The 24,787-nt window shown below is 49.3% G+C and overlaps 3 protein-coding genes across 5 annotated transcripts in view; 1 reads left to right on the forward strand and 2 right to left on the reverse strand.

Annotated features, from left to right (window-relative positions):
- Positions 1-2,919: 2,919 nt before the first annotated feature.
- PBDC1 (polysaccharide biosynthesis domain containing 1) lies at positions 2,920-11,291 on the forward strand. The gene is made up of 6 exons (XM_032800901.2): positions 2,920-3,022; positions 7,095-7,160; positions 8,299-8,358; positions 9,593-9,733; positions 10,502-10,613; positions 10,893-11,291. The coding sequence occupies exons 1-6, from the start codon at positions 2,990-2,992 to the stop codon at positions 11,012-11,014; spliced, it is 534 nt and encodes a 177-aa protein (XP_032656792.1). The 5' UTR covers positions 2,920-2,989; the 3' UTR covers positions 11,015-11,291.
- LOC116836886 (cytohesin-2-like) lies at positions 3,084-6,498 on the reverse strand. Its single transcript, XM_032800855.1, has 5 exons — positions 6,261-6,498; positions 5,520-5,596; positions 5,076-5,147; positions 4,426-4,580; positions 3,084-4,111 (listed from the first exon to the last, which is right to left on the reverse strand). The coding sequence occupies exons 1-5, from the start codon at positions 6,496-6,498 to the stop codon at positions 4,024-4,026; spliced, it is 630 nt and encodes a 209-aa protein (XP_032656746.1). The 3' UTR covers positions 3,084-4,023.
- A 507-nt stretch (positions 11,292-11,798) lies between the features above and the next one.
- The window catches only part of XPO7 (exportin 7), an 83,207-nt gene continuing 70,218 nt past the window's right edge, over positions 11,799-24,787 (reverse strand). For all 3 annotated transcript variants that reach the window (XM_075062762.1, XM_075062761.1, XM_032800899.2), the window contains 10 exons: positions 24,248-24,354; positions 23,667-23,755; positions 22,578-22,685; positions 21,187-21,269; positions 20,276-20,490; positions 18,363-18,501; positions 16,704-16,864; positions 14,809-14,907; positions 14,344-14,471; positions 11,799-13,337 (listed from right to left, as the gene is read on the reverse strand). In XM_075062762.1, the coding sequence (XP_074918863.1) occupies positions 13,244-13,337; positions 14,344-14,471; positions 14,809-14,907; positions 16,704-16,864; positions 18,363-18,501; positions 20,276-20,490; positions 21,187-21,269; positions 22,578-22,685; positions 23,667-23,755; positions 24,248-24,354 (1,223 nt within the window). In that variant the 3' untranslated portion in view covers positions 11,799-13,243. The remainder of the gene's footprint in view (positions 13,338-14,343; positions 14,472-14,808; positions 14,908-16,703; positions 16,865-18,362; positions 18,502-20,275; positions 20,491-21,186; positions 21,270-22,577; positions 22,686-23,666; positions 23,756-24,247; positions 24,355-24,787) is intronic.

Raw genomic sequence — 24,787 nt, forward strand, 5'->3', positions numbered from 1 at the left:
GATAGTTAAGGGTTAATGTCTCTTTTACCTGTAAAGGGTTAAGAAGCTCAGTGAACCTGGCTGACACCTGACCAGAGGACCAATGTGGGGACAAGAGACTTTCAAAAATCTGTGGAGGGAAGTCTTTGTTTGTGCTGTTTGTTTTGTTCGTTGTTCGCTCTTGGGGCTAAGAGGGACCAGACGTGCAACCCAGGTTTCTACGATCTTTCTGAAACAGTCTCTCATGTTCAAAATAGTAAGTACTAGCTAGAAAAAGCGGATTAGTCTTATGTTTGTTTTCTTAACTTGCAAATGTATATTTTGCTGAAAGTATTTTTACCTCTGTTTGCTGTAACTTGAATTTCAGGCTAAGGTGGGGGAAGTCCCTCTAGTCTATATGAGCTGAATACCCTGTAAACATTTTCCATCCTAATTTTACAGAGATAATTTTTACTTTTTCTTTCTTTAATTAAAAGCTTTCTTTTTTAAGAACCTAATTGATTTTTTCGCTTGTTTAAGACCCAAGGGAAGGGGGGAAGGTTAATTCCTCTCTGTTTTAAGATCCAAGGAGTGTGGATCAGTGTAATCTCTCAGAGTAACCCAGAGAGGGGAAAGTCTGGGAGAGGGAAAGGAGGGGGAATGGTTTATTTCTCCTTGTTTTAAGACCCAAGGGGTTTGGGTCTTGGGTTCCCCAGGGAAAGTTTTGGGGGAACAGGAAGTGTGCCAAACACTATATTTTGGCTGGTGGCAGTGCTATCAGATCTAAGCTAGGAATTAAGCTTAGAAGGATACATGCAGGTCCCCACTTTTAGGACGCTAAAGTTCAAACTGGGGGAAAAATACCTTGACAGGTGGTCTATAGCAGACTCCCACCACGACATCACCCTTGTTGCTCCCACATCTAAATTTAATCTAGAGACTCTCAGGTTTTTCTGCAGTTTGAGACTGGAGCTCTGAGCAGTCATACTGCTCTCTTACACACAGTGCAACTCCTCCACCTTTTCTGCCATGCCTGTCCTTCCTGAACAGTTTATATCCATCCATGACAGTGCTCCAGTCATGTGAGTTATCCCACCAAGTCTCTGTTATTCCAGTCGCATTATAGTTCCTTGACTGTGCCAGGACTTCTAGTTCTCCCTGCTTGTTTCCCAGGCTTCTTGCATTTGTGTATAGACACTTCTTCTCCCTCCACCCCCTGCACAGGGCTGGCCCCAGGGGACCCCACCATGATGCCGCTCACCCAAGACCCCCCCGAATGTTCTTCCATGTCCCCCTGTGGGGGATGCCCAGAACAGGGCTTAAAAAGAGGACTGTCCCAGCCAAAACAGGACATATGGTCATCACTCTGCCTAGGAATAGGGTTTGGTATGGGACTTGCTTGGACAGAACCAGCATAGCTTTGTATAGTGTGGTTACAGAGATAGCATGGGAATTATGACATACTTGATTTTTGTAGGTCCCACGAAAACAATGTCTGTTGGGCAGTGCTTAATTTGTAATGAAAGAGCTGCTGGGGCTCAAGCAAGTTTTTTTACTTTCATAACTGACGCAGCAAGCCAAGGTGCCAGGGCTGCGGACTGCCAAGCTTTAGAGGTGCCGGGGCTGCGGACTGCCAAGCTTTAGAGGTGCTGGGGCTGCGGACTGCCAAGATTTAGCAGGGCCACCCAGAAGATTCAGGGGGGCTGGGGTCTTCGGTGGTGGAGGGCCCCCACTTTGACGGTAATTTGGTGGTGGGGGGTCCTTCCGCTCCAGGACCTGCTGCCAAAGTGCCCTGAAGACCCACAGCTGGGCACCCGCCGCCTCCGAATTATCGCCGAAGCGGGGTCCCATGCCACCGAAGTGCCGGGTCTTCGGCGGTAATTCGGTGGTGGGGGGTCCTTCCGCCCTGGGGCGGAACAACCCCCTGCCGCTGAAGACCCAGAGCGGAAGATGCTCCGGGGGCCTGGGCTCTATGAGAGTTTTCTGGGGCCCCTGGAGTGAGTGAAGGACCCCACTTCAGGGGCCCTGAAAAACTCTCGTGGGGGCCCCTATGGGGCCCGGGGCCTGGGGAAAATTGCCCTACTTGCCCCCTCCCCCCCTGGGCGGCTCTGAGCTTTAGAAGTGCCGGGGCTGCGGACTGCCAAGCTTTAGAGGTGCTGGGGCTTGGCATGTCCTGGCACAAATTAAGCACTGTTGCTGGGAGCCTTTGCTATGCTTCCTTTTGGTTAGTTCTCACCAGCAGAGGGGAACACAAAGGAATATTTTTTGCTCATAAAAATTTGAGAAGATTGTGGAATTTGAGCCTTAATTTTGACAGCATATGGCTCTGTAATTTGCAAAAGGCCCCAGACACATTAGGGAAGAAATACTGGCTTTGTAGTTTACTGGTATCTGTGTATGAGAGAGCTCTGCCCGCGGGTGCATGATCTCCTTCTGCAATTAATACAACTGCAGGTACTGAGAGTCCGATGTAGCCCACCTGGTACAGGCCAGCATTTGGGGATCAGAAGTATTGGGATAGAAAACAAAGTAGGTTCGAAGAGGTGCTGTGGCTAGTGCACTGGCTTAGGATTTAAGAGAGCCAAGTTCTTGACCAGTCTCTGCGGCTGGGTAACTTTGGGCAAGTCAATTCTCAGCCCTTTGTCTCAGTTTCCCCATCTGTAAAATGGGGATAATGGGACAGCCTCCTTTGTGCTGAGTGCTCTCAGTGTGACTGCTGAAAAATGCTACCCACCAGCTGGGTACTATTATTCTTATTAAGGTGGGAGAGGGACCTTGATCGCCTAAGCACAGGGTGGAGGGGGTCAGGCTGTGATCCTGGGGAGCTGCCGCCAGGGGGCGCCGCAATACTGCGCAGGCATTGGCCCAACAGGACGCGCATCAGGCACCACCCCTCTTGCGCATGCGCCATTCCCCGTAATGTTTCGAGTCCTCCGAGTGCGGCTGTGCGCATGCTCAGTCACCACACTGGCTGGGCAGCTTCCGCTGCGGGCGGAAGGGGAACGGTGGAGGGTCAGAGGTTACAGGCAGCATGGCCGCTGCTGGGGGCGGCGTGGGAGCCCTGGTAAGGAAAAGTGGGTCCTAGAGCTCCGGGCAGGGGGGGTGTTGGGGGGGAGGTTTGGTGCGGGGGGGGCACCCCCTGTGGGAAGATTTAAAAATTAGCTGGTGAGGGGGAGGCCAGGGGGCTGGCTAAACTCCTCCCTCCGCTGGCTGCCCCAAGGGAAGAACTCCAGTTCCCCCTGCTGGCTGCCATGGGGCACTGCAGAGGGCCAGCTAGCATGGGGGGAGGGGGGAAGATGCCAAATGGGAATGCCCCCCCACCCCATGCCTGCTATTGCTGGAATGGTGGGGGGCAGGGGAGACCCCAAAGGCAGTGCACCATGGACGCCACTAGCTGCTGGTGCCCCACACCAAGGTGGGAGCACAGCATTGTGGGTAAATTCCCAGCCACCTGGAAGGGAAGGGGAGGGATGCTCGGCAAGAGCTTATTGCACCTCAGGGTTGATTAGTGTAGACAGGAGCTTGGTGTCAGCCAGTGAAAATCCAGAGACCCCTGAAGGAAAGTGCTGAGGATACAGAGTCAGGGCCTGGGTCAATCCAGAGTCACTCCTCTTTGCAATGGGGGCAGGGCCGGATTCTGATCTCAGTTCTCCCAAGGTCAATCCAGAGTCACTCCTAACGGCAACGGGGACAGGTTTGCATTCTGATCTCTGCTCCCCCAGGGTCAATCTGGAGTCACTCCTGATCAGAATCAGCTGCAAGGTCCTGAGCTGATGGCATGGCAGAGGCCACAGCCCCCACAGGCGGGGAGGGGATTGCTGGCCCATGGTACCCAGGGGCTCCTGGAGAGGGGCTGTATCCCAAGTGGGGTGCCGGGGGCGTGGTTCGGAAGACAGATCCGGCTGGTGGTGCACACAGATGCTGGGGGAGGGGAAGTCAGTGATGCTCTGTCTGTCCGTCTGTCCGTGGCTGGGCCCCCTGGCCCAGGGGGGTGTCAGTTTCAGCGGCGCCCAGGGAGGTGGGTTGGGGGGGAGCACAGAAAGGCAGCCTGCTGGCCGGCCTGGCTCACGCCTGCTCCTGTTTCTTCTTGACCGAGATGCGCTTCTTGCGGGCGGCCAGCATCTCGTAGAAGGGGTCCACGCTGACGGCAGCCCTGTGGGGGAGCAGGAAGTTAAGGGGGCCAGGGGATCTCGCTGCAGCCCAGAGCCCTGGCCTTGGGGCAGTCACCCTCTGGGGGCCCCCATGGCCCATCCACCATTGCTGGGAATGCCCCAGCCCCCCACATGCCCTGTCTGCCCCCTCCAATGGGGTGTATTAGACCTCGCCCCCACAAATCTGTTCTCCCCTTCCCCATCATGAGCTGGAACCATTCACCCGCAACACCCTGGCAGGGGGCTGGGAGCCAGGACGCCTGAGTTGTATCCCCGGCTCTGGGAGGGGGATGGGGCGGGCAGGGATGCTCCTCACTTGATGGATTTGATCCACTCGTCCTTCTCCTCCTGCGTGGGGGCCGAGATGCGATAGACCATGTGGTTCCCTTCCACTACTCGCCCATCGGCCTCCGTCTTGCAGGCCTTGATCAGCTGGCCCTTATTGTTGGGAATATACAGCTCAAAACAGTTCTGGGGTGGGGAGAGAGACAGAATCAGCCACGGGGCCTCAGGCTACATCGATTCCCAGCTACCCCCGCAACCCCCCCAATGACAGGCTCAGGCTCTCAGCAGACTCAGGCTGCATCAGTCACACTCTGGGCTGATTCCTCGCACCCTGCAGTGATGGGCTCAGGCTCTCCGCAAACTCAGGCAACGTCAAGTCATTTGTGCTCGAAATGAAAGCTCAGAGCTGAGAGCACAATGCAGTGTAGACAGGTGTAGCCTGATCTACAAGTGTCAAATGCTGCAGGAATGGATGGAGGAAAGGAGGGGTTTGCGGATGGATGGGGGGGGTGCGTGCATGGGTGGAGGGAGGGATGGATGGATGGAGGGAGCGGGGTACACGGAGGGATAGACAGGAGGAAGAAGGCCATGAAGGAGAGAGTAAGGACAGATGAGGACTATGGTGAACGTCGGGGGCGAGAAGGCCCAGAGGGGTGGGGGAGCGGGGGGCGCTGCCCTCACCGGCTTGCGGGGATCCTCCACCTCCCGGATGCTCAGGTTCTCCAGTGGGATGATCCCCCGCGGCTCCTTGTCCTGAGTGCAGAACAAAGCCGGAGTCAGGGGAGACGCGGCTCGGCCTGTGGGACGCTCTGCCACTGGCTACGGAGCTAAGTGGGTGGAGCCAGGAAGCCCCGGGCCCAGGAGGGTGAGCGGCAGGACCCCCTGGGTTCCTTCAGGGGCTGTCTGTGGGGCCGAGCCTGACCCCTGAGTGATTCGGGGCAGGGGGCTCACCCAAGGGGCAGGCGATTCCATCACTGACCACTAGGGGGAGCACTTGGTCTGCCTCGGAAGAAGATGGCGGCACTGGGCACTGTTAGAAACCAGCCCCCAGGGCAGATAGGCCTGGGGGCGGACACCAGCCTGCAGGGCCCACGGGGCTGCTCCGGGGGGCTGGTGGGGGCTCACCGTGGTGTACTCGAAGTAGTACAGACAGTTGTCAGTCAGAATGAACCAGCGTCTTTTCCACGTTTTCACGCGCCCGCCTGCAAGGGAAGCAGAGATTGGGGGCTCAGTGATGGGGGCAGCTGGGGGGGGGCAGCTATTGATCCTATTGGGCCGGTCCACCCAGGAGCAGTGTGAGGAGCTGACCAGGCCTGCTCCAGGGCATGCTGGGATAGACACGGCACCCTCGCCCGGGCACATGGGGCATCAATTTTAGGCATAAGACGCTATGCAGCTGCCCTGCCATGGCACTGCCGCAGGCGGGGGGGGGGGGGGGGCTGAGAAACTGGTGTCACTGGCCGAACTCTCCTCCCAGAGCTGGGGAGAGAACCCAGGAGTCCGGGCTCCCTCCCCTCCCCTGCCCTAACCACTAGACCCCACTCCCTGGCTCTGGGAGGAGAGTGAACCCAGGAGTCCTGGTTCCCAGCCACCCCTGCTCTAACCACACCTCGTGTGACAAAACTGTCCCTGAGACAAAACCTTTGCAACTTGTGTGGAGATTCCAGGGTGCTTCCAGCAACCCCCCTTCCCTCAAGGGGCGGGACCCCCCGTCCCCCGACAGCCAGTTCCAATGCTCCGGGAGTCAGGTGTCAGGCTCGGGGCAAATCTCTACTGTGGTGATGTGGATCTAACGGGGTGAGGTGCTATTTGGGGCTGGGGTCCCCACCCCCCATTCCAGCAGCGGCTTCCCTCTCCGTTACCTACCTCCTGGGGAGGAACGGTGNGGCGGGAGGTTTGAGAGGTGGTGTTGGGGGAAGTTTAAAGTGTGTGTGTGGGGCGGGGGGGCAGAGTTAGCAGATGGCAAGTCAGGGAGAAGCCCTGGGAATGGATTTACAGTCCTGGTGATTATGAAGCCCTTGAAAGGAGGGGGACATAATCCTGGTTTTGGGGGTGCATGGGGCTGATCTGCAGGGACTGCAGAGCCCTTGGAAGTACGGATCATGGTGAAACAAAGTATGGGGGGACAGAACCCTTGGAAGGGCAGGACGGAGGGCGTGATGCCTCACAGGAGCACCTAGAGGGGAGTTATGTCCTAGGATGCTGTCCTTACGTCACATCCCTGTTTGTTGCCTTCCACAGGCAGAATTTTTCTCTTGTAGGTGAATTTTCATTGTGTCTAACTGGGGCTGAGCCCCACAGTGTCCTGTAACCCCTCAGGCACTAGAAGAGAGAGGATAATGTGTACTTCCGTCTGCCCCCCTCCCTCTGTGATGTCACCCAGCCATAGACTAGCCTTGCATGTATGTGTGGGTCTTGGGGAGCTGCTCTTTGTTGTGAGGAATAAAAGGGTCTCTGCACATTCAGGAGTATATGCCCTGTACAATTGCTCTTTGCTGTTATGTTACAGCCCTTTGTGAATTATACACTCTTCAGAGCAAGGATTCTGTACAGTTTCCTGCACTCTGACGTGCTCCCTTGACATTTGGTTGTGGTGATTTGTTTCAATACAACTCAAACCTGCCCCACATTCTCTTTATTTCTCTGTGTGGTTCCAGTTGTGGCTCTAATAGCAGCCATCTCTCTTTGTTTCATGTGCAGGGAGCTGGTGAAGCGCTGGCAGCAGCCCATGCGTTGTCCCTGCCGGCTGAAGCCTATGGCAATGATGTGAGTATCCCCAGAAAGGCCAGAGAGGGCACTGGTGAGGGACTAATAGGGCCATCTTTCTGCGGGTGCAAGAAAGGTGTTGAATAGGAGCAGCACTTAGTTGTTATATCATGAAACTGGGACCTCAGGGGTATTTGACCTCAAAGTTGTTCGGAGCTGTTGCCTGAAAGTGCATACTCCAGGTTTTTAAACTTCCTAGTCCTTGTTTTGGTGCTATCTTGAATACAAAGAATCCCAGAGCTTGGCAGTGTGTTTGGTGGGTAGTCAGGGAAACTCTTCCTCTGTCAAAGCCCATTTGGATATACACAGTATTTCAGTCTCCAAAGCTGTCAAATGGACACTTCTCACCAGGGCTACATTCACGAGACCCCATCCCCTGTCCTATTTGTTAGTTCACTGTCCCATCTAAATCCCAACATGAATAACTAAAGTCTACCTCTAATACAAATTTAACCATGTTGAAATATGGTTGTGAAACACGGAGGTGGCTAAAACCTGGTATAAAGTAGCTTATTCTTGCCTGGGTGGACAAGAAAAAACTGCTACCCATGTTAGGGAAATATATTCTAGCCTAGATGTGTCAGCTTATAACATTGTTCTCTTACCCAGTTATAATGTAGTCCCTGTAGGCAAGGGAGGTTGGAGGGGGGAAGGGAACACATTCAGACATGATTTGGGCTGAAACATGTAAACATTCCATTTTTGTAATGTAGATGGGGCTTAGGTTTCCCTATGGTTTCATTTGTCTGTATTCTTTTCCACTTCCTGTCTGACAATACTGTACAACTACCAAACTTCCGTGTTCCACCCAGAGGTGCTTACATTTCAGTGGTGAGAAAATATAAGTGGTTTAGTTTGAGTTGCACCTTAAATTGATAAGGCACTTTAGCACGAAAGCAGCTCTAGAATGTCAGTGAATTGTATCTCCTCAGACTGATGCTACTCTTGCAGCTTTCTTCATATGCTCACAAGCCTTTTGCTGTTTTAGATCAGAAGTGGAAAAGAACATAGACTTGAAAGGGTAGTGGAAACCTAAGCCCTATCAGTGTTACAAAAACAACTGCAAATGCTTAGGTAATGGACACAGAGCCTAGTCAGCATTTAAGGTGATGTCACAGCTTTTTCTCTTTCTCTGCAGCCCAATATTGAAATGATCTGGGCCATGAAAGCATATCAGCATGCTGAAGTCTATTTTAATGTAAGTCCCTGTAGAATTGCTTCTCAAGCTTTTTATTTTAATAAAAATAACCTGATATTATCCTTGTAATAAGCCACTACCCAAACTGGTATATTTCAGTCTCTGGAGAGGGGGCTCAAGGTCAGGATTGAGAGGCTTTAGCACAGCTGTGTGTGGAGAACCCAGGGCTGGAATAGCAAGGAGTGCTGTAGACACCGGAAGCAAGTTTGTTTCTAGTGACTGAGTTCTTATTTCCATGGACACTGGAAATGAAGACTGAGATGTGGTAATTTTGTGAATGTGACTTGGTTGGTGAGGGGAAGGGATTGTGTATTGGCTTGTAAGATTTTTCCCTTATGAATGTATTGATCTAATCAGGGGGCTGTGGGGAAAGCAACACTATGTATAGATAAGCAACCTCTTACTAAACACTGGGTATGGGGAATTACAGGACTCACTCCAAACTGAAGTTGGGCAGTGCTGAGCACTGAAGAGGGAAGGGCTGTAAATGGTTAAAGTGATGAGTTCCTTAAAAAAGGGAGTGATCAAGGACTGGGTCAGACTACAGTGACAGAGCCTAAAGCAGGGGAGAGTGGACAGTCGCTCTAACATGGACAGGTCCAGGTCAGATGAAGCTTTTGCCTTCCCCAGCTCTGGGGGATGGCAAGTCTCAGCATCAGGCTGCACATGCATATAGACTGCTGATTGTTTTAAAATTACTTGAACCATTTGCAGCCCTTCCCATTTTAGCTCCCAGCAGTTTGCTCTGAAATGCTTCTGTGCTAAAAAAATACTTTGCTTGAAGAAGGCTGCTTGGTTACTGGACATCACTGTTACTGCTCCGAGAGGGTACAGAATTGCAGGGTATGGACCTAAGTCAGGCCTGATGAGGTAATCCCGGTTGACATGTGGGGGACTGCAGCCCAGGGCCCAGTCTGAGAAAGAGAACCACTACGAGGTGACAGCATGGGACAGAGAGCTGTAACTGATAGACAGTCTGAGCCAAACTTTGGAAAAGTGCCCTGAGGCCAGATTGTCAGGTGAAGGGCTTTTGTTAAGAGCTGGTAACACCTGCTTTGAGAGAGGTGTCACTGTCTGGTGGTGGTTCATGATGGGGAGGGAGTGGTAACTCAGTTACCACTGTGTTTAAAAGCCCTATGTATTTTTCCTCTCATTCAACATGAATGCTGTGGTGACCTACCCCTCTGCTGCTTGCCTTGTCTCATTTAATCTGATTCTCATGTTTCCTTTATAGCTTATTTCTTCTGTTGACCCTAAGTTCCTGAAACTTACAAAAGTCGATGACCAGATCTATGCTGAGTTTAGGAAAAGCTTTGGTGACCTCAGGATCGATGTGCTTGACCCAGAGGAGCTCAAATCGGAATCAGCCAAAGCGGTCAGTGCTTTGTGTATCATCACCCTTTGGGACTCAAACTGCCCATGAGATACTGGTGAGCTTCTGGATCTGAGTGGTTGTGAGAGGGAAGGTCCCCCCTCTCAGTGGAGAGCATTTGTCTGGCCAGAGGGCGACTGGATAGTGGTTTTGTGGTATTTAACTCAAAAGGTAAGGTGCTTTCCATAGCTGCCAAATATTTCAGTCCAGTCTCCTGCTGGGTGTTGCTTTCTGGCTGCTGTGTATTGCAAGCAACAAGCTTGCTAGTCTCTTGCACAAGTGCTCTCTGTTACCTATCCTTTTGAGGCCCCTTGGTTAGTATGCCTGTACCCTGCTGTCATAGATTTCATAGAGGCAGTGGCAGAGCCAGGGCATTAAAATCATAGAATATGAGGGCTGGAAGGGACTTCAGGAGGTATCTAGTTCAAAGTAGGACCAGTTCCCTAAATGGCCCCCTCAAGGATTGAACTCACAACCGTGGGTTTAGCAGGCCAATGCTCAAACCACTGATAGATCTCTCGCTCCCAGCTGGGCTTGCACTATTCAGAGAGACTTTCCCAAACTGAAGCCCCCTGCAATCCACCCCTAGTCATTGAGGAACCATGGAGATCATCCCTTGGGCAGGACGCCTCTGCTCTCTCTAGCTGAGTCGAGTGGCTTTGCCCCTACAGGGGAGCTCCCCAGCCCATTGTAGGAAGATGGCAGGGAGACTAGAGGACACAGTTTATCTGCCTCCCAGGAAGAAGGCTGAAAGCTCTTTGCTCTCTCCAGAAATGGCGCCCCTTCTGTATGCAGTTTGATGGGGTAGTTGAAGACTTCAACTATGGCACCTTGCTCCGTCTGGACTGTACTAAGGACTACACGGAAGAGAACACAATATTTGGTGAGTAAGCACCTGCGTACACCCTCTTCTCAGACCTGGGCAGTATGGACATTGGGGTTTGCTTGGTGCTGAAACTGCTCTGTGCCAGGGAGCCTGCCCACCCCCAGAGCTTTTGGCTGGATCAGGATCTCTGGCTGCGTCCACAGTCCCTGCTATAGTGCTGGGAAATCCTAGCTTCTAGACTTCTGGGTCAGAAGCCTGGTGTCTTGAATAAAAGTCTCTGCTTCTTTGTGGATGCTGGGGTCTGTTAGGTAAACTTTTTTTTTTCCCCCCTTTCAGTCACCAGGATCCAGTTCTTTGCTATTGAAACAGCTCGTAACAGAGAGGGGTATAATGATGCTGTTTACAGCCATGCCATGGAAACAAAGTCTGTTGCTGCAGAGAGAGGAATATCTGCATGAGGACGGAGATGGAAATACTTTGTCACTTTACTAGCCACACATGGAGATGGACAGGAAAGGTGAGGAGGAAGAGTCCCTGATGCCAGGAGCATTCCTATAACTTGTTTAAAGTGGACTCTTACCCAGGGATGTGTGGTGGAGGGATAAAGAACAAAGCAAGAGTCCAGGCCTGGACAACTTGGCATCAATGTGAGAATTTGTTTGTGGTGCTCTTATGGAAGCATTTTTGCCATGTTAACTACCAAGCACCCTGTAAATAAATGTGTGTGTGCTGTAATGGCTTGATTCGGCATGAGTTCATGAAAGCAGTGTGGGAATATCTTCTATAGGTAAGTTCTAGATGAAATTGCAAGCTATTTTACAGGATAAAATACTGACAAGCTTTTATCCAGCTATAATGGCAAAACCAAATGAATGAGCTCTTACCTTCATCTCTATTACATAGCTGTCATTAGCTTTAACAAGTGCCTGACTGAGTTTAAGGCACAAAGGGCAGGTTTCACAGATTGAAGACCAGATACTAGCCCATGGTTGACTTGATATGGAACACTCCTCTCCTGGGAGTGGCAACATGACGTACAATAGAAGATTGTATAATGGCTACTAGTCTCACCTTGGCTGTGGCAGCGCTGCTCTATCTAACAGGCTAAAAATCATATGTTTTATTTAAAAAGTGGAACTAAACCAATGGCTGCAAAGCTGTTAAAACACCTCAGACCCTGGCAGGCACATCAGATTGAGGGGGAGATCTATACATAGCAGTCAAGATCCAAAAAGACACTGCTCAGTAGAAACCATTGAAGTTTATTTGCAGTCACAATGCTTACACTGTATGCAGCAAACACCCTTACAAGTCAACCAGCAATCTGCTCACACAAAAAAGGACCCAACACACAATCGCCAGAGGAAAGAACAAAAAAAAAATTGAGTGGGTGGTGTCAGGGAAGAGAAACTGAAATAAAACCTAAGGACAGTGTCTGTGGGTTAGAGCTGAGCTAGAGATGCACACAACTAGCAGCAACAATAGTGGAAAAGTACAAGGCAAACAGGTTGTCCCCTCCCCCCCTTAACTTTCTTCTGTAAGTAAATTTTATATGCAAAACATTTAATATGGTGGTTTAGAAAAATGTATTTGTTTTAAGGGGGATGTTAGGTACTTCATGCTATGCAGACCTTGTTATTAAGAACCCTCCATGGTGGTAGATTCAACACAAAAATCCTGTGTTCTTGGCTGTGCCATACATTCAGGAGTGCACTACCTCAAGGGAAGACACTGCAGTTCTTTTGCTCAGTGGGAGCACACTTGTGTCCTTTAACAAAGGGCTATGATTTTTTACAAGTACTATGGACAAGCTCAACCTTTAGAGGGCTCTTGTTCCACCTGCACTTCCAGCTTTACAGAAGGGGAAACAAAGGGACAATTTACAATTAAAAGGAAAACATGTTGTGAGGCTTCTGGGGACAGGCAGGGGGAGAAGCATCCCAACCCCCACATTGAGTGGCAAGGGCCCTAAGCTGAATGACAACCAGACAGCATCTACTGTTACAGGGTAGAGGGGAGACACCCATGGGCTAGCACAGCTGGATAATCATACAGCATGGCTTAGAGTTCCTAATAACAAGGGGGAAATGGTAACAGGAAGTTGTGATTTAAAGGGGCTTATAAGAAAAAATATACATTTGGAATTTTACATTTTTTCTGCTTCTCTCTACACTTGTCACTAAATATATCTCTGCACTTGCACACCCCCTTGCCCAGGAAAGCTTCAGGCCAGCATGAGACACACCTTCCTCACTCACATACACAACCCTCACTTCAGCATTGGTGCACTAGACTCTGTAAAAATTTCAATCATACTTTTTTTAAACTGAGTCAATATAAACCTTGTTCAAAATGTTATGAAAAAATGTACATGTTTATACAAGGCAGGCTGCAGCAGAGTGCTAGGGTTCCACCCAGACATTCTGGTAGGGAGATGTTGGATTCTCACCCCTGGGCTATGCCCCTCCACCCCCTCCCAAGGAAACAGAAGCACCCTGCCCTGGTGAGTTAACACTGCTCCTGTTCCCTCCTCCCTTGGACATGGAGTGCAGCCAACAGCACCGCAGTCCAACCCTAGGGAAGAGCAGGGATCAGAAACGCCCTCTTATCTTTCCATCGGAAATGTTAACCCCTCTGGTCCAGGCCAAAGAGATGCTGCTCTGTACAGGCGGAGTCAGGGGAAGGTGTCAGCTCATCATGTCATTGCTGTTCACGCCGTAGGTGGAGTTCTTCATAGAGTCGTTTACCTCTCGTCGGAATGCAGACAGGTTCTGAGTGAACCTACAGGGAACACAGACCAGCATGCTAGAGCAGGGAGCCTTGCGGGCAGCTTGGCAGCACTTACAAGGGCTAGCTGACCCTTGCTCTCCCCTTTAAAACTTTGCTATAGTCAGGAGGCTCCAACTCCCAGCCTATAATGCTAATTCTGGGACAAAGATGGAGCAAGTGCATGCTGGGATCCGTAGTGTCTGATCATGCATGAAGCAGGAGAGTAGCTACAGGACTGCATTTTGGCCACTCAGATGCATCAGGCTCAGCATTTCCACTGAAGGGTATCTGGTCAGGGACTTTTCAGGTCAGGCAGTGTTGGCCCTGCAGGTTTCAGTGAATAGTGAGAAGGCAGCAGAGAAGCAGTGGACACATCAGCCAGTGTGACTACTCAGCCATTCCCTCTGCAACAGGGCACACAGAGGGGCCTGCCAGTTGGAACCATGTACAAGAGAAGATGCTATAGAGGTGGTTTTCGGTGAGGAAAAGGGAAGGGTCAGCAGCTCTTTGCCCTTGCTCCCATTCCACTGAGCAGCTGCATAGGTTAAGATCCTGCACCCCTGCTTTCTGCATGTTAGATGCAGGGGCACACTGCAGCTTGTAGGAAGCTGTCATGCCTGAGTGCAAGAGTGAAAGGGGAGCCAGGGACAGCTCCATTATTCCTGCACATCAGCACTATGAAGCCAGTTTGCCTTTGGAACAATTCTAACAGATCCACAGTGTCAGACCCACCTTAGTGCCATATAGCTGCTGGGCAGGTGCTCAGGCTTTTAGGCCCTGGGAGCTAGTGTTACACCAAGGAATTTAAGAGTTACTCCCCGGAGAGGCTGCACTTGACCCCCTGTGCACAAATGCCTGATATGTCCATGATGACTAGCCCTTTCCCGTGATGTTGTGGGGGCCTTGCCACATGGAGCAGGTTCACTAACCATGCATTGCCACCCCTTGAAGGGACCTGTCAGCTGCACTGCTTGGTCATGAACCAGGTTCTTTGGCCAAGGGATTTTTCCATACTGACCTGTCTCTATTCTTGGTTAGCAGGTTGCGTTCAATGCCTTCCATGAGGTTCTCGAAGCAGAGGTGCATTGCCTGTTGCTTCTCAGGGGGCTGGCTGTTCACTATACTGTTCCGTAAGTCAGAGAAATACTGGGAGGAGACAAGAGAAGGAAGATCAGCCTTCAGAGAGTGCTGAATGGCACCAGCTCATCGTCTGGGCAGGGCAGAGAGCGCATTGTATATTTTGGATAGATTCTAGGACTTGGGAAAATGAGCAGGCCACAGGACTTCGAATTAATCATGGTCCAGGCAAGTGCCATGCAAGCTTCCTCATGCAATCCACAGCCATGCCAGGCCTGCGTCTCCACACCCCAGCTCTGCCTGACTACCCCTTGTTCATTTGTAGAATATGAGACTGGGCTCAAGTTCTTGGATCACTCCTGATTAAAGTCAGCTTAACCCAGCCAGAGGGGTTGGGCCTGCCTACCTTTTCATTGAGCAATATCAAACCCAGCAGAGGTCGAGACATGGACCACTGATTCCTGCAGTCTTCAAAGATGATGATATTCAACACAGTTGACAGCATCTGGAAAGACAGAGGGAGGTCCGCAGAGTTAGGCAGTTCCTTCAAACTCACCTCTTGCCCTGGGAGCATGTGTCAGTATTTACCATCCCATCCCATCCCCCTCCTGTGCCATTAGAGCTGTGTGTTACCAATAGCATACTCTCTTCTCAGGTGACCCTTATTTGAAACCCAGGTTTGCCTCTGTCTTCCACTAGTCCTGGGTGGTCTCATTTTCGTTACTTAACTGGAGGTCAGAAGCTGACCCTAGATGTTGAGGCTATAGAGATTAACTCCACTCTGCACAGAGCTTCCTGGACTATTGACATGTCCCCTATTTGAGCCTCAGCAGGTTACCTCTTAATCCTGCAGTAGGCAGTAGTATCAGGAGAGACGAGGGATGCTCCCAACAGATTACAATGAACACCTATGTAGGCATGTGTGCAGCAGCTAAAAGCCAGCTGGGGCTCCATGGCAGAAACTCCCTCTATTGTCCCAAAGGGATCCCTGTCTAGGGACCCAAACTAGATACATGCAAGACTTGAAATGGAGTGCATGCAAGTAAGTATGCCCTTCAATCCATTGGAAAGCCTCTTCTCCACACGCTGTCTTCCCCTCCATGGTCTTCCAGGCCAAGTCAGAACTAGACTCAGAGGTAAGCCCAAGGTCTTAACATTGTTGGTTCACACAAGCACTTTCCAGTCTTTTCCTGTGTCAGATTAAGGCTCCAGTTCATGCTGTAGCGACTTCCTCTAACCAAACACAAACTCTGCTCCTTTTTTCAACCAGATCTGCCAGGAGGGGGCAGCATGAGAGCAGGACAACTGTTTCACCAAAAGGGGTGAATGAACAGATTCCAGTAATGGAACCTTTGGTGAAAAAGGGGCAGCCCCAGCAGATATGCTGCAATACACCTGGCAGATTAACTGAATGACAGAGGGAGGAAGTCAGTCTACAAGTGAGCTGGGACTGATTCAGGCAAGGAAAAGGACTATTGGACTGGTTTTACAACTCGAATTACAGATCTTACACTCTATATTCACGACCAGCAAAGGAAACTGGCCAGTTCTGTGTTCACCATGGGTTCTGGGAAAAGCAGTAAGAGGAAGATGACAGAAGTGCTAACATGACTGCAGGAACAAAACCAGATTAAATTTATCCTGCAGAGGTGATTATGAACTGCAGCAGAATGGCACCAAGGTATTGTTTGCTGTACAAGGTAATAAACACAGCTTGAGTAGATAAAGCAAAAGGCTCACGGGGAGAACCTGGTCATTGCCTCATTAAGCAACAGGACTGTGCTGTTTCTGTTCTGTTGTGAACAGTTCTATAACCTCCTGATGCTTTCTAGCCTCTTTTGAATTGGCTCTTGCGTTAAAATAGAGTAAGGAGATTACATGCTTGCTGCTGGCAGATATTTTCTGGTTTCAGCTTTACTAGCTACCAGTAAGTCCCACAACATAGGCTATACCTATTGGGGTATTTTTAAAATTATATTTAAAAAGTTTAGAAGGTTTTGGTTTTTTTTTTTTTTTCCAAATTTAAGTTTAAAAAACAGTGCATCCAACACATGGTGGGAAGGCACAACCTGCTGATTCCTAAGATTACGCCAACCCCAGCTGGCTTCTGGTAAGTCCCTTAGCCCCTCTGGACTTCAGCTATAGAGTCAGGGAAGCAGTGCTGGGGACTGAGAATTAGCGACAGAGAGAAGAAGAAAAGCACAGATAAGAGTCCAGCATAATCCTGTCTTTGACCACCAGATAGGATAGCACACTGCAACAAGCAGCATATCCCCCTTACTGGTCCCCTTCCCTCTTTACCTGTTGAATCATCTCTGGGTGCTGCTGCATGATGTGCAGGAACCGATCACTCTCTTGGGTCAAGGGAGTGGTCCTCTTCTTGGTACTGCGGGACAGCTGCTTGAAGAGATACGTGACAATGTGGTCCAAACAGGAACAGCAGCCCGTGCAAACCATGGTGTCTATGAGGATGAGAAAAAGGGAAAAAAAGAGTGGGACAACACGAGCATTTCCCTCCATGAGACACTGCTGGGAAAGACTCACCCTAACAAGCCCATCGCCATCTGGCCAGCCCTTCTCCCCTCTGAGGCCTACCAAAATTTATCCTAAACCAGCCAGCAGCAGCCAGGTTGACACACTAATGATTCTCCACCGTGCAAGCCCACAGTAACGAGGTGAAACAACACGGTACCCTGCATTAGCTCACTGTGCCCTGTTCATGTGTGCAGGATACAGGAAGGCATAAGCGTTCACTTGTGTTTGCATGTAGCTAGGGTAACTCAGTACAGCTTCCCAGTTTGTCATGTAACCAGCAGATGTCAGGCATGTGATGCTCTCAGCTGCCTGCGGTCACAGTTTGGGTTATGGGAACTGCAGTGCCTTTTTAGGAAGGCTAAGCACATTAAAACTTCCTCTGTGGTATATAAGCAGCTATTTCCCTTTAACACGCTCCTTTGGAGGGAGCGGACACCATTGGTGCAGGGGTCATTTTTGTTGGGCCCACAACATAGTAGTTTAAAAATGTTGTTATGAAGGTAAATCTTAGTACTACACATCCATGTGGGTACAGTCACCATTAGCAATATAAAACTAGACACACCAAGACAGGCATCTAACTTCCTAAAGAAACCACATGATCTTACTGATGTCCTCCCGGTCCATCATCACCACGTGTCATGTTAGGTGTGACCATAGGGCCGGTAATGGGAAACTCATCGCATAAGTGCTATTCCTGCCCATGTGTGTTGGCTGGGAACAGTCCTGAGGTCACAGGTTATTTGGGACTATCTTGTGCATAGAGCACCAAGAATACTCACTGAGCTAAAACAACACTCAGCCTGTTCATCTATAAAGCTCCATTTTCCACAGCTAGATTTTTCTATTACGTTACCCACTGTTCTATTGCAAATTTAAGGGATTAAACAGAATTCCCCTTCCATATGGGGCATTAATTTAGGGAGGATTGCCATGCACAGTAGAGTTCAGAGTTGTCGTCCTCATTTGCTCCTCCATGGACTCATTTCAGCCATCTTTATAGACCACGGGTCTCTTTTCTTCCCTGGTCTGGGACACTGGATGCAATTCCTGGCTCTACCTTCTTTGGTAAGTCACTTAACCTCTCTGTGCTTCAGTTCCCCAGCTCTAAATTGGGAACAAAACAAGCTCTATAATCTCTTGTCTATTTAAATGGTTAGTTCCTTGGGGTGTGTGTGTGTACACACACGTGTGTACACACGTACCGTGCCAGGCTGGGGGCAGCCATCTCTGGTGGCCTCTAGGTACTACCATAGACAAAAAAAGGTGTGCCATGAAAATTAAACAAACTCTCCCCAATCTACATCATAAATAGTTCTCAACTCTAGTTCATTAATGGTTTAAATTTATACTAAAATCCTTAATCTTCTCCTCATTCCCAGAAGAGCCCATTGCAGGTACCCCCAAAAGAATATAGATGGTTACCTAGTGCAGTCAGACCTTCTGAAATGGAAGAAAGAATATACATGATTACATGGGGCTCTAGACTGGCTATAAAGTTCATGTGGTCCTGCGTAAGAACTTCCAGTAAGGAATAGTATGACTGGCTGAGTTTGGGGTAATCCTGCAAAGAGAGAAAGAAGGAAGAGATTTTAGGGTCTAATGGTTAATTTAGAATCAAGCACAGGATTTCCTGCAGAGCAGAGCAAGTCTAATCACTTCCCTTTCAACCCACTTTTCAACCAATTGGAAGCTGCTCATTGAGAGAGAGTCTACTTGACTAACGCTTATGAAAACATTCCCCACGGACAACTTATGTGCGCGACATTTACATTTTTTAGCTCATCACTTTTATGTGCTCAGTGTCACAAAACATTATCCAGCCACCTTTCCTTCATTAGTGTAATACTGGAATATCTCTTCCATCCTGTTTTTGGCTTGGTGGCTTAGTTAGCTAACTCCAGTGCTGGATGTGCAGCTTTCTACTTTGATGAGTGAGTGGCAACCTATCAGACAAAGAACCTCATGTGTGAGCCCTTAGGGCACTAGGGTCAGGTTCTGCCATGGTAGGAAGTCTAGTGAGATAATGATGCAAACTCTCACCAACCCTGCAGAGATTCTGGCCAAGCATGTCAGCACAGGCCAGCAGTGGGCAGAGAATATTGTATTACAGGCTTGTATAGAAGACAGATGTCAGGCTGGCCTCTAACAAGACTGCATTGATTGCTGATGTGCTGAGAGCTCTGCCCACAGCCTCACAAGGTAAGGAAAAGTCTCTATTTGCATGAAGTGTTTTTCAGAGAAGGGAGGGATTATTTGGGTCGATGAGAGAAGGGAAGAGAGGAGCTGCAGCGTAATGCATAAGCCTTAGGTAAATGGGGTTGTGAGGAGGAATGGGGCTGTTTTCAGAGAGGACTCTGGGCATGCAGCAGACTGTGCTGAATATGCAGTAATTCTGTCTTGCCCGGAATCCCAGGTAGAAAATGCACAAGCTCATTCATCTGTACGATCCCCCTATTCCTTGAAAAGCCAATGTTTAATTTCCCACCCTGCACTCTTCACCTTTTTAATAGTGCTTCCCTTCAAGGCAGATCTTACTGCAGCTTGGAGTCTGAGCAGCTCTACTGTAGAACAGAGATAGATGATATGCAATAGATACCAGCCCATCAGAATCCCCTGCATTTGTCCCAGCTCATACGAGGCTGCACTGCCTGCTTTTCAGGAGCAGAGGGAGATCGTGGTGTGTACTGGGACCTGGCAGGACTGGCTGGAGCTGGGGCAGATGGGAAGGAAATTAGACACATTTGGAAAAGGGGAAGACCCCCTAGAAGGCTGTAGCTGCCCTGTTGCTGAATTAACTCTTTAAAGCTCAGCAACTCGGGCTCAGTATTAGTGCTAATGGCACTTGGCATTAGGAAATCCCTTCAATGAACACCAAAGGTCCAACGTCTCCATTACTACAGTCCAGCCTGGTTTGTAACTCTGGTCTCCAAATACGTTATTGTAAGCAGCAGCATATGGGGAGGGGACAGGACAAGTACAACTCCTGTTTGTCAGAGTGAGGAGTAGCCTTCTAAGCAGCAAGATACGAAGAATTACTTCATAGGAACACACACACTGGCACTATATCTAAGTCATGGCACTTTCACTGCTGAGTCTGGCATATCTAATTGTGTGGGCCTTTGGGCATGAAGCACCGAACACGACCTACAATTGCCCTTTGGAGAGAGAAAAGCAGATGTTCCAGCAGAAGTACATATATCAACATCCTAGCTAAGTCTGCAACTCAGGTATGGGTGTCAGTCGGAATCAGCACACAGGGAATGGGTGCTCTGCAGTTGGCACATAGCTTGTGATTAGATGAGAGCTAGTGGTTAATCACAGGTGTGTTGGCTTACCAGAAGATCGCTGTGCGGGATGGAGAGCAAGAGCTTAATAAAAGTTTGCAAGGCATTGTCGAGTGCATCGTCCCCGTACAGACGGAAGACACCAAAGTTGACGTAGCTGCCGCTTAGCGCAGCCTTCAGCATAGAGAAGCAGATGGAAATCCCCTTGAGCTTCAAGGCATAGACTTGATCCTTTGGGACTTCCCCTAGCGTTAGGATACGATTTCCTGCACAAGCACAGAAGGAGACTCAGTATCGCAGCACTGCTTCCAGCCCCCATCTCAGCTTGTTGCTCAGTGTGGGGAAAAAGCAGCAAAGCTGTCTGAGTGACCATGGAGAAAATGGACACTTGGTGCTGAATCTCTGGGCCGGTTTCACGAACAAAGCTTACAGCAACCACATGTCCTGTTCTACAACGTGATACATCCCAACAGGAACTGGTTAGTAGCAGGGCTCTTTACCTACACACCACGCTGTTAGAGCCCATGAGAAAATTGGTCTGCCTGGCTGAACGCAAGCATGTGGCTTTGCTGATGGAACAGGGCAGTGTTAATGGCTTCCCTTAGTGGTAGGATCCAGTCCCCAGCTAACCCCCAACTCCATACAGAAAGGCATTTGCTCATGTGGAGCTCAGCACAGCTGCTGCTTGGCCTCCACCAGAACAGCTATGAGCTACCCTGTCCTCCTCTCAATCCCATGCAAAATCCCTAAGCTCTCACTCCGTCTGTCTGGCATCAGGTCTCGGAGAGAATCCTTCCCCTTTATACAAGGAAGGCCAGTAAGAACTTGGCAAGTTACTTCACCCTGCATCTCACCCCAGTCTCCTCCTCAAAACCCCAGGCAGCACTGACCAGGGCACCAGCCCCTGCTCACCAAGAGACCAGCAGTCAGGAGCTAAGTCATGGCAGACGCTGGGAACTCACCATATGTAGTTATCATTTTACTAGTTTCCCGGAAGAGCAGGATGCCATTTGGGGAGGACACATCAAACTGCAGCCTTTGGGACCTAGAAGGGAGAACAGAATCAAGTAAATACACAGCTGCTCCCACAGGTGTGCAAAGGAGAAAGGAGTGACCATCGGCCCTGCTGATTTACATTGTGGCATCCTTGATCTTAGAGCCATTTGTGGGAGGTTAGAAGCAGTTGCCCCAGTTTGGTGGTAATAATGGCACTATCTAAACCAGACAGCTCAGAGAAGGACACAAGAGAGCTGCTGTCTCCAAAGACAAGGGCTGTGTTTCACATGGTTTAAGAATATTAAAATTCACATATTGCTGAAGTGGGATTTCTGGCATAACTGCTATGTTACTGTCACCGAAACCCAAGAAACGTCTTGGTAGGCAGCCTTCCAGCAAGGTCTGGCAGTGCTGAGACTAACGCCTAGCCATACTGCGATGTAGGCACTTGGCAATTAGGTAGTTTGCTTCCCTACAGATGAAAACATTTTCAAGTTTAAGTGTAGTAAGGGAATCTTTTTTCTAGCCTACACCTCAACAAATAAGGGGGAGATTCAGTAGCTTTGAGGACTTCAGTAACTCAGCCAGAGGTTATGGGCCTACTACATGAGTGGGTGGGCAGGGTTCTGTAGCCTGCAACGTGCAGATGATCATGATGGTTCCTTCTGGCTTTAGTCTATGAGGGTTTGTACTTTCACAAATATATCTTGTCTCTTTGGTCAACAGCACAACAATATGGATCCTCAAGAGCAATAAAGCCCCATGTCTGTTCAAGTCTAGTTTCCTTCTTGGATGGCTATAACAACGCTTAGCAGTGCTCTCGCATACAGAGTTCTGTTCACCTGGCAGTACTCCAGAGCTAAAGGTTGGGCAATCTTTCACTCACATGTTAGGCAGCTTCCCAATTATCTGAACAGTGGCAGAGACATATCTATCTGCTAGCAAAAAGAACCACTTGTCATCTGACCACCAGATGGAGCAGCACTCATTTTAACTGCATATTTTTAAATTAATGTAAATTTCTCTGCTGTTATGGCAATGGGCCCAGAAACAGGTACTCCAATAAACACACTGATTTCTGATCTAGTCTCCACACATTCTCTCCCATTAAGAGCTTACAGAAGGACAGCACTTTGGTTTAACTGGGTCATGATGCAGGATTGATATGTGAACTATTATATTTGCTTCCCTACTGAAAAAGTGGCTGCTTTTTTCGCAGGCAACTTGCAAAGCATAAACAGAGGGAAATGGAAGAGACATGGCTTGGCAGCAGAGAACATTATCAAGCCCCAAACTAATCGGTGACAGAGTGAAAAGACGGGAATTACCATCTGCTTTTGGATGTTGAGTCTCATACCTGTTATGCACCAACTCTGCCATCAGTTTGAGCACAGGTGTAGTGCAGGCTGGGTCATGGTACCACAATTCAATCGCCCGCTGTAGAATTGGCATGTAGGATGGATAGCTGCAACTCAGAAGCTAAGGAACTTCGTTGTTTCAATTATGAAGAAAAGGTCAGCAGCTTAAACTTAAGTCAAAGGTCTTGCACTGCCTTTGGAGAGAGGCTCTCTTCCTCCTGGGCACTAAACACAATCATTGGTGCTGGCCGGGGCTTACTCTCCTGGAGAAACGTCATGTGTTTCCATTTAAACCATCGTTTGGCTGGTAATATTTATCTACACAGTACAATAACTGCAATCCATGGCTGAAAATATCTCGGGGCAAAGGGAGATAATGGGGTACCTCTACGCCTGCATCCACTGCTGCCAAAGCCAGCCATGATCGTTTTACGTTCACCTTTTCCAAGCAGCCTGCCCCATGTTATGGGCATGTGGCCTCCACCAAGCAGAAGACTACAGGCAACACCTGGAGTCCACAGGTGTTGCTCCTTAAATCAGCCTTATTTGGGGGTCACCAAGGTGAACAGGCTACTTCCCAACTACTGCCAGCCCTAGGGAGCAAGAGATGTAGGGTGGCATTTTCAGAGGAGCCTAAAGGAGTTGGGTGTCTAACTCCCATTAAAACCCAGGGGAATTTGGGTGCCTAAATCCTTTAGGCCCATTTGGAATTCAACCCTAAACCTTAGAACTGATTTCTAGTCTCCTTTGTTGGCAGAATGTAATACGAAACCACAAGCAGGGCTCTCAAAAGGAGTTATTTCTTAAAGCTTGAGAGAGATGCACCAGGAGCTGCAAATTCTCTTGATTGTAAAGAGGAGAACTACAAACGAAGAGTTAACTGAATACAAAATTAACTGGGTGTTCAGGGGTTCAAATCCTGCATCTTGGCAGGGGACTAGACTAGATGACCCTTATCGTCCCTTCTTGCCCTATTGTTCTGGGAGCAACAGCCTTGAACCACAGATCCCTCGATTCTAATGTATGGGCAGCTAATGCCTTTAGTCTTCAGTTCTGTTGTGGCCAGTGGGATTTTAGGGTGAGGATACATCCACTCAAAGAGCATCATAAAGCTGGTCTTGGCATTGAAGGCAAAGGCTATTCCCCTCAGGTCTCTCACAAGGCCGACCAAGGTCCTCTGAATTGGGAAGGGAGAGACACATTACATGTTGAGTGACATACTTCTTGATATTTCCCTCTCCCGGCCTCCACTAGCCCGCCGTCCTTTCAACTAAGAGCAATGGAGTGTTTCTTTGGTGGCCTCCAGTCTCAAAAACTGGACACTCCTTCTCCTTAAGCAACAGGAATGCACCTAAGTTAAGCCAAGGCAGAAAGGGTACTGAGAGGTGTCACTGGTTAAAGCCACGCACTGTGTCTGAGCTACCCTGGGTGAATGAGACACCTCCCTTCCCCAAATGCCTGGACCCCTTCTAGCAATCATTTGCTCTGTCTCTAAGAGATCAGGATCTCCCTGACCTTGGCTACCACCTCCCAAACATTGGGAGTAAAGCACTAAAAAGGAAGTTTCGATTAAGTCATGGATGACAAGGCCCCTGTTGGAAAAAGAATGGATGCAAAGTCCCCAGGCACCGATTAACTAGAAAGTTTGTCTTGCACAATTCAGACTTACTTTCGCCTCTTGTTCATTGAAAGTGTTTGTGCTGAACATCTGTGCCACAGCCTCAAATGCAGCGGTGAGGGGCAGCATGAACTGTTCATATTGATCCTCATCTTCCCCTGAAAGAGAAGCAAGGGGAATTGACACCTTCCAGCCAGACTCCACTTCCCACAGCAGTGTATGTGCAGGTGAGAGACAGGCACTGAGTGTGCTAATTTTAGGGAGCCTGTGTTCCTCTGAATAAAGATGGTGCCTTTATCAATGCTTAACAGGGAGAAAAGACTAGGGATGCAGAGAGAACTTTGTGCAATCAAGACTGCATATGGGTTTGTCTGTACGATTCAGTTTGTGAAGGAAAACTTAGCCCTAAATATTAGTGGCATGCATCTCTCTTCTGCTGGTACAGACTATCACAGCAATCCCTCCCCCCTCAAGACTTCTCTCCCTTCCTGGTGGGGCTTCTGCTGTTTCCAATAGCTTTTACTGGCTAAGCCATCACCTTCCATAGTCAAGGGGACTAGAACATTTAAGAACCCTGTGTACAAATTAGCA

Source organism: Chelonoidis abingdonii, chromosome 2 (genome assembly GCF_003597395.2).
Source record: "Chelonoidis abingdonii isolate Lonesome George chromosome 2, CheloAbing_2.0, whole genome shotgun sequence".
NCBI lineage: Eukaryota > Metazoa > Chordata > Testudines > Testudinidae > Chelonoidis > Chelonoidis abingdonii.